The 7,968-nt window shown below is 46.4% G+C and overlaps 1 protein-coding gene across 1 annotated transcript; it reads left to right on the top strand.

Moving 5' to 3' along the window:
* Window positions 1–276: 276 nt before the first annotated feature.
* On the top strand, window positions 277–962 carry LOC101998170 (glutathione S-transferase P-like). The gene has a single exon (XM_026779791.1). The coding sequence runs from the start codon at window positions 313–315 to the stop codon at window positions 892–894; it is 582 nt and encodes a 193-aa protein (XP_026635592.1). The 5' UTR covers window positions 277–312; the 3' UTR covers window positions 895–962.
* The last annotated feature ends 7,006 nt before the right edge of the window (window positions 963–7,968 follow it).

Raw genomic sequence — 7,968 nt, 5'->3', positions numbered from 1 at the left:
CTTGGCCTGGAGAATCACTCTAAGGAGAAACAGGCACCATAACAAGGGTTTCAGAGGCTTGGCACTGGATTCTGAAGATGGCTGCTTTTGGCAGTCTAAGCAAGTGTTCCTCCTTCCTAGGCCTCTTCTCTTAGAGACAGTGTTTCACCAGCTTGTCCAGGCAGACCTTGAACTTAAAAACCCCTTGCCGGCTGGCTTCCACACCCAAGATCCGTTACTGTCTACGCAGCTCGGAATTCGTGTCTCTGTCTACGCAGCAGCCATGCCGCCTACACCATTGTCTACTTCCCAGTTCGAGGGCGCTGTGAGGCCATGCGCATACTACTGGCTGACCGGGACCAGAGCTGGAAGGAGGAGGTGGTGTCCATAGATACTTGGATGAAAGGCTTGCTCAAGTCCACCTGTCTGTATGGGCAGCTCCCCAAGTTTCAGGATGGAGACCTTACCCTGTACCAATCTAATGCCATCTTGAGGCACCTGGGCCGATCCCTTGGGCTTTATGGAAAAGATCAGAAGGAGTCTGCCCTGGTGGATATGGTGAATGACGGGGTGGAAGACCTTCACCTGAAATACATCACCCTCATCTACACCAAATATGAGGAAGGGAAGGATGACTATGTGAAGGCCCTGCCTGGACACCTGAAACGTTTCGAGACCCTGCTGTCCCAGAACCAAGGAGGCAAAGCCTTCATCGTGGGTGACCAGATCTCCTTCGCTGATTATAACTTGCTAGATCTGCTGCTGATCCACCAGGTCCTGGCCCCTGGCTGCCTGGACAACTTTCCCCTGCTCAGTGCCTATGTGGCACACCTCAGTGCCTGGCCCAAGATCAAGGCCTTCCTGTCCTCCCCTGACCATGTGAACCGTCCCATCAATGGCAACGGCAAGCAGTAATGTACGGGAGAGACCGGAGCTGTCTGTCCTCCTTTCCCCAGCACTAATAAAGTTTGTAAGACAGAAAAAAAAAAAAACAAAACCTTGCCTCTGCCTCCTGAGGAGCTGAGGTTACAGGCCTGTGCCACCAGGCTCAGCTGGACTTCAGGTGAGTTTCTCATTGTGACTCATTTTCAATGCAGAAAGTAATTCTGTTTCGTTGTTTCATGTACTGCTTTTACTGGAAATAAATCGCACAGAATCTGTTTCCCTCAGTGTGGCTGTTCATTTCTTTGCCCTCTTACTCCACTTTAACGTGGGAGAGAGAGTTGGAGAGGAGACAGATTCGTCAGCAAATGAGAGAGAATGGAGGAGGAATGAGAGAGAGTAACACAACCAGGGGACCAGGAATCCCAAGGGTGGGAAGCTGTCGGCGAGTTGGAGACATGGCTCAATGGTTATGAGCACCGCTGCTCAGGGACCTGGGTTCCCTGTACTCGCAGTGACTCACGGCTGCCTGTGGCTCCAGCTGCCCTGTCTTCTTGTGTCTCCAGGCACTACTCACGCACGGAGCACAGACACAAGAGTAAATAAAGGTGTTTTCAAGGTCGCGTTTTGAATCTTCCCATAGCAAAGCTGAGTAAAACTTGCCTTTAGGTTAAAATAATTAGCTCCTTCTATAAAGGTCCCAACTGTAGTGGTGCAATGGGCTTTTAAAGCACTTTCAAAAGTACCACACCTTACAGTTCATAAAAACAAAAACTACTCGCATTAGGCAAGAAAATATAAATGAGCTTTAGCCTCATTTATATTTATATTTTTATATAAACGTAGATATTTATATATCTCATCCAGAGAAGAACATGGCTGTTCAGTGCTGCAATCTCCTGCCAGCTTTATTGCTATTCTTTCTCATCCAATATTTGTAATCCTGGATCCTTTTTATTTACTTTATGTCTTGAGCAATTTTTCATATCTTCAAAGTTACCAACACACATCATTTTTAATGGCTGTATAATATTTTACTGCATAGACTTAGCAAGCTCCTCTTTGCTGGACACGGCTTATTTTCATTTATTAATATTAAAATAACTCAATACTAAGTATTTGGGCATATTCATTGATTTACTATCTATTAGTTTTGACAAGCTGGACTCCTAAAGGTAAGATTCTTTTGAAAATGTCTTTCTAAGAGCTCTGGTTTTCAATATTTTTAATTAAGCTCCTGTTCGTGCTCTATCATGTACTCATTCTCCTAGTTTCCCTGGTGGCTTACTGAGAAATGCCCTGCTTCTTAAAATAATTTGGAAAATGTATGATTGAAAGCATTAATAGCAGATTTTTTTATTCAGTTTGGACATTCCTGAGCCTGGCACAGTGGCCTATGCCTGTGACCCCAGCACTAGGAGGCAGAGGCCATCAGGGCTTTGTCGTGAGACCTTGTCTCAAGTGAAGGAGCAAAACCGTTGCCTGTTCTTTGTGATGCTTTCCACTGAGGATTCTCATTCAGGAGACCACGCAGACAGCCTCAGGAAGAAGCCCTGCCCCTCTGGGCTTCAGCTCTGGTTTTTACAGACAGGAGCTAGCACTTTGGTCCGGCAGAACCTGAGGATATGACCACGTTTTCTTTCTTCCCGAGTCTAGCTAGTCTGGGATATTTGAAAAGTCAATATACAGGCACATGTCATAAGTGTTCACTCTCGCACACCGAGGCACTTGCTTTCCCTGGCCGCCAGCTGAGGCTTCCCCTAAGTAGCTCAGGCCCTTCTTGCCCTGTGGTCTGACCAGTCACATGAGAGCCCCATCTCTCGAGCTCATGAGTGGCAGATGGACACAGACCTTCAAGGATTTCTCAAGAGCCACTGGTAGCTGACTATGCCATTTTGACTGCACAGAGTGAGCCAGAGGCATCTACGGATTTCTCAGCTAGCAGGTTCCATGGCCCTCCTGCCTCCCAGTTCTAAAAGTGGTGTGTGAGAATCGCCCTTCTTCAGAGCTGTCGACATTTGTACTATCCAAATCTCTGTCCATCCTCAAGACAACATCATGAAGTGGCTACTGACGCTTTTTACACTTCACACATAAGGACAATGAACACCAAAGGACCCCAAGTTCAGACCTCCAGAACCCAGTAAGCCACTATTCTGTGTGACACACACATTTCAAACCTAGCCTCTACTCCCTAAACCCCCAGGATTTACAGGGTGCTCATGGCAAACTAAAGCAAGAGCCAGAAGCTGAAGGTTCCTTTTGGGGTATAGAGATGAGGTAGGGGAAAGTCACCAACAAAATGACTCCTCCAATCATCTTCTGGGGTCTCCACCCACCTCCTAGAAGCATCTCTACCCCCAAGTACAACCCGCCATGCCAAGAGCTGAACCTCCTCTTTGTCTCAGGGTCGCCCAGGTGCCCGCTCAGCAAAATGCCTCCCATCCACCAAGCTCTGGAGACCAGAGAGCTGGCTCCTTCTCTCAGTTCCCCAGAGACACCTCGGCACCCATTAGTGGCTCAGCTTGGTGTTCATGGTGCTGGGGTCTGCCACATGTAACTGCTGTCCCCACCATACAACGGCAGAAGAACTCGATGATGACGATGAACACTAGGCTTCTTGTTCTAGATTTGTCATATGTCAAGAATTTGCCAGACCATCTGCAAGTGATTGCTAAGGACCAGGACTGTCTGGATGCCAATGTCTTAGACTGGTGTGGGGCACCCCATATGTGGTCACGTGACTAGATTAGGATGGGAATCATGAGGAATTTGGTCAAGGAATTCTGAAGGTACAGGAAGCAAATCTTAATTCAAAAATGAATGCATGGTGAATCTGTTTATGGAAGCTCTCACCTGTGTCGTATCACGCAACCTCACTGCAACCTGAGTTCCAGACACAAATGTGTGCTTTGACATTATACCTTATATGACATCATACCTTGAACCCCAAGGAACGCTGCATGCTGAGATTTAAGGTTATTATGTTATGACCTGCATTGATTTCGCCGTACATACAAAGTTTTATGAAACCTAAGTTTTAATTATTGAAAACAAAATATTTCCCTATTTAAGCATGGAAATAAAGAGTTAGCATGCCTCTGCATTTTACTGTGCTATGATGATTGATTTTTAAAATTGTTTGAGTTCCTGATGTGTTTAACAAAAAAGATCATGAAGTGAATTTTGGTTTAGGATTAGGACAGAAATTCTCATAATTTCTGAAAGGGCCTGAGACATATATAATTTTCTTGGGTGAAAGGGGGTAATGAGTTGATAAAGTTTAAAGGACCCTGGCACAAACAAAGGAAAATAAACACAAATCAAAACATTATTCTCTTTGAGAAGCTTCAGTCAGTAGTGCTGAAAATCGGACCAAGTAGACTAGTTAGATTTTAATTTCACTACCAGTAACTTGAAATAGCAGCATCCTGTCTATTCCCACCTGCCAGCCGTTCTTAGCTGCCAACAATTGTCTTTAAAGCAAAGCCCTGCCAATGCCACTTCCATGCTTAAGACCGCAGTGACTTCCCGTCACTGTGTTCCTGGTCTGCTGTGCCAGGCCCTCTCTGGATAGACACATGCCTGCCGGTCATACCTGTGCTGTCTGTCCCTCAGGTCCCTGCATGAAGCCATGTTTGCATGTTAATATAGCCTCCTCCAGCAGGAATCTGTCCCCAAAACTCTCTCGTTGCCTTCTCTCCTTAATTGTGAGCTTCTAAGATAGGAAGCCTACTTCTCACAGTGTCTAACTTTTAATAGGTACTTAATAATGCTCACTTAAAAGAAAAAGGAATGACCAGCATGATAGCTCAGTGAAAAGGGCTTTCTGTACAGGCCTGAGGGCCTGGCTTCAATCCCTGGCACATGTATAGAAGGGTATCCATGGTAGTTCATATGTACCATCTCAGCCTTAGGGAAGTGGACACAGGGAAAGAAAGCTCTGGGGCTGGCTGGAGAGCCAGCCTAGCCTAATCAACGAGTCCCAGGTCCCTGGGAGAGACCCTGTCTCAAAGAAATAAGATGGACTTCTAGCCTTCACACACACATGCACACATGTGTATGACCACCCCAAATACACACACATAAAGAAGGAAGATCCCCAAATAATACTCAGACTGTGAAAAGGTTGTGTGTCAACAGCTTGGTCTCCTCTATGAACCATGGCCAAAGCATCTGTTTGGGTGTGTCCTGTGCTTGGGGTGGGAACAACCCAACCCTCCCGTTTCTTTCCACTTCTTTTTTGTCATTAAGAGAGCATTTGTGACAGCTGTAGTTTCCTCCTGGGCGACTGTAACTCAAAGGTGTTCATCAATCCATGGACATGATAGTCGATAAGATAGCTTCAAATGATTCTATCAAAAAATTACAAGCTAAGAATCAAGAATCAAGCTTCTCCCTTTCCATGCTCCAACAAGGATTGGACAGGACAAGAGGAGAGTCAAGTCAACAATGTAGAGAAGACCTGATTGGAGCTAGACCAAGCTATGGAGGTTTCAGAGTTTCCAACAGTCTGGTACTAATATCTTTCAGCCAAATGCAGAAATGTCCCTCTGTCTGGGCCAGTGGTATTCCTGAGGGCTGTGGGAGAGACACAGGGCCTAGATTTTTCTTTTCCTGGATAAGGTCAAAGAGTAGCCTTAATCAGAAAACTGACTCACAAAGCCTGCTCTGGCTCCAGGTCAGACTCTGGCCTGTACCACTAGCCTGTGAAGTTTTCCACAGGAAATAAGAGTTGGTTCAAATGTGGATACATTCACAGCTGATGCCTGTCCTGGCAGGCTGCTCTTCAAAGTCACACTCAAGAGTTTTTGACCTTCAGAGCCTCCCACACCATGGACCTTCACAGCTGCCTCTGATGAAACCTGCCATCCTCATAGCCAGGGGGACCAACCATCTGCTGCCTTGGTGGGAAAGGTAGAGATGATGATTACAATAAATTCCTCTTGGAACTTGGTCTAATTTTATATCCATTGTGTGTGTGTGTGTGTGTGTGTGTGTGTGTGTGTGTGTGTGTACTCTTTGACTCAGCTCTCAGTTCCACTTCTCCATACATATGTACTTCTTTGTTTCGCCGCTGTTTAAACCTCTGTTTATGTCAAGGACATGCTTAGGACTTATCAGAGTTCCATTTGTCTTTCAGATCCAACCTGATGCCCTCTTCCTTCACGCTAGTATCCTAAATCCTCAATCCAAACCCAATTTTAGCCCTCATTGCATATTTTGAAATTGGAGGCTAATGTGTTTCCTTCTCTTGGCCTCTAAGTTCCATATAGCCTGTGACTTACTTGGCTCCATCTCAGTACTGGAAGTCATGGTAGGCGTGGTCAATGTTGGCCAAACCCAACACTGTGATGGGCTGGGGAACTTTCTTTGACCTCAGCCATTGTGGTTCCTGCCTTTGTTGAACCCCAATGGTATTGAACCCCAATGGTATGACTCGGTGCATCTAAGCTCAAATAGACTGTCCTTAATGTGGTCCCTATTCCATCAGTCCCCTCAGGTCCTTTAGCCTACAGATCAAATTACAGGTCCCTTCTATCAATTAGCCCACGGTACCTAGAAGTGCTGTTTGGAGAGAAATACAGAAGCAACACTGCAGCTGGTTTGTTTCCTAAGAAAAGAGGGTAGTTACAACCTGCTCATGAACCTCAGCAAGCACCCTGTTTCTGTGGAACTGCCCTGGTCAAAGGTGATGGCGACTGGTCTCTGTAATCAACTCCCATTGACCCCTGCTTTTCTGCAAGCCAGCCATATTACATATAGGAACATTTCCTTCTCGTGACAGATTCCTTTGTCCTCAAGAGAGGCCACATGAGGAAGAAGAAGGTAAGGTTCAGCGACTCTGTGGGGTCACCCAGCTCTTTTAGAAGACCCACAAGCAACACCAGGAGGATCTAACACAGCCTGTATTCTCCCATCACTACAGGGCTCAGGCAGGGTGGGACCCTTGCCTCCTTTTTTCCTATGCTTCCTTAGTTATGGCACAGGTCCACCACATCTCTCTTGGGGAGCAGAGAACTGCAGCAGCCACGTTGGGCCGGACTTTCATGTGTGACGGCATTTCTGTTGACAGTCCGGATGTCATCTTGGGGCTTGGGAAAGCCCAGAGGCACCTGAAGCAATCTGGTTTACCCAGACTTGAGAGCTTAGAATGACCTAGGGCCAGCAAGGAGGCCCCCAAGGGTCAGTGCTAATTGGGGCCGATTCCCCAGGGGTACACAGCCCAGACTGTTCCCAAGGAGTTCAGCTGGAACCAGAGAGCTTCAGGAATGTGAGCCAGGCAAACAACTGCTCAATTGTTTGAGCCCCTGTGCCTGGTGGCCGTGCTGCTTCCCAGCTAAATGTAGGCCAACAAGATTGCCGCAAACTGTTGGCAAAGCTAAAGGCAACACTTCCTTCATTTGCATTTAAAAATTAAAGCTCAGCCTTGAAGTGGGCATTAGGCAAGCCCTCCCCGAATGAATATTGAACAAGTGTATGAGATCACCCTGCCTCCCCAAGCATTCTGCTCCCCAACTCATGCAAGCCGAGGGAGATTTTTTTCTAAGACTCTTTCTCTACCACACTCAAGACCTTGAAACTGCAACCTTCTCTAAAACAAAAATATTTTAACCGAGGGCCTCACAGGTAATGCTGGTGCCTCTCCCTGTCATCACTGTTGAGCCTGTTTCTTGAATTGCCCTTGTTGAATACATGTCCAGAATCAACCCCATCTATGTCTGGCGTTTAAGCTTAAGGCAGACTCCTGAGATGACTTTGGAGATGTTCAAGGTCGGTCAGAAGAGGCCAGGGAGTCCTCCATCAGCCTGTTTGCTCCTCCTTCTCATCCCCAACATGTCTACACTGTAGATTTGGTGAAGAATTTTATTAATTGACTAGGCTCTTGAGAAAGCAAACGTTTCTCTACTTCCAGCCTTCCACATCTCTTGCCTAAAGGCTCTCTAAAAATCGCAGCAATGGGGCTGGAGAGATGGCTCAGCCGTTAAAGGCTAGGCTCACAACCATAAACATAAAAATCGCAGCAATGATATCAGAATTGTCAGAGTTGACAGATTTCCTCCTGCCATCAGGTGTCTGTTTTTTATAATCAAACTCCCTCTCCCA

The sequence above is a fragment of the Microtus ochrogaster genome, chromosome 1, assembly GCF_000317375.1.
Source record: "Microtus ochrogaster isolate Prairie Vole_2 chromosome 1, MicOch1.0, whole genome shotgun sequence".
In the NCBI taxonomy this organism is placed as follows: Eukaryota; Metazoa; Chordata; class Mammalia; order Rodentia; family Cricetidae; genus Microtus; species Microtus ochrogaster.
The sequence above is the reverse complement of the archived record's forward strand: the minus strand, read 5'-3'. Positions and strand labels throughout refer to the sequence as shown.

What these genes read in the sequence shown, in the direction of transcription:
- LOC101998170 (XM_026779791.1), top strand. Translation starts at nt 313, where the DNA reads ATGCGCATACTACTGGCTGACCGGGACCAGAGCTGGAAGGAGGAGGTG.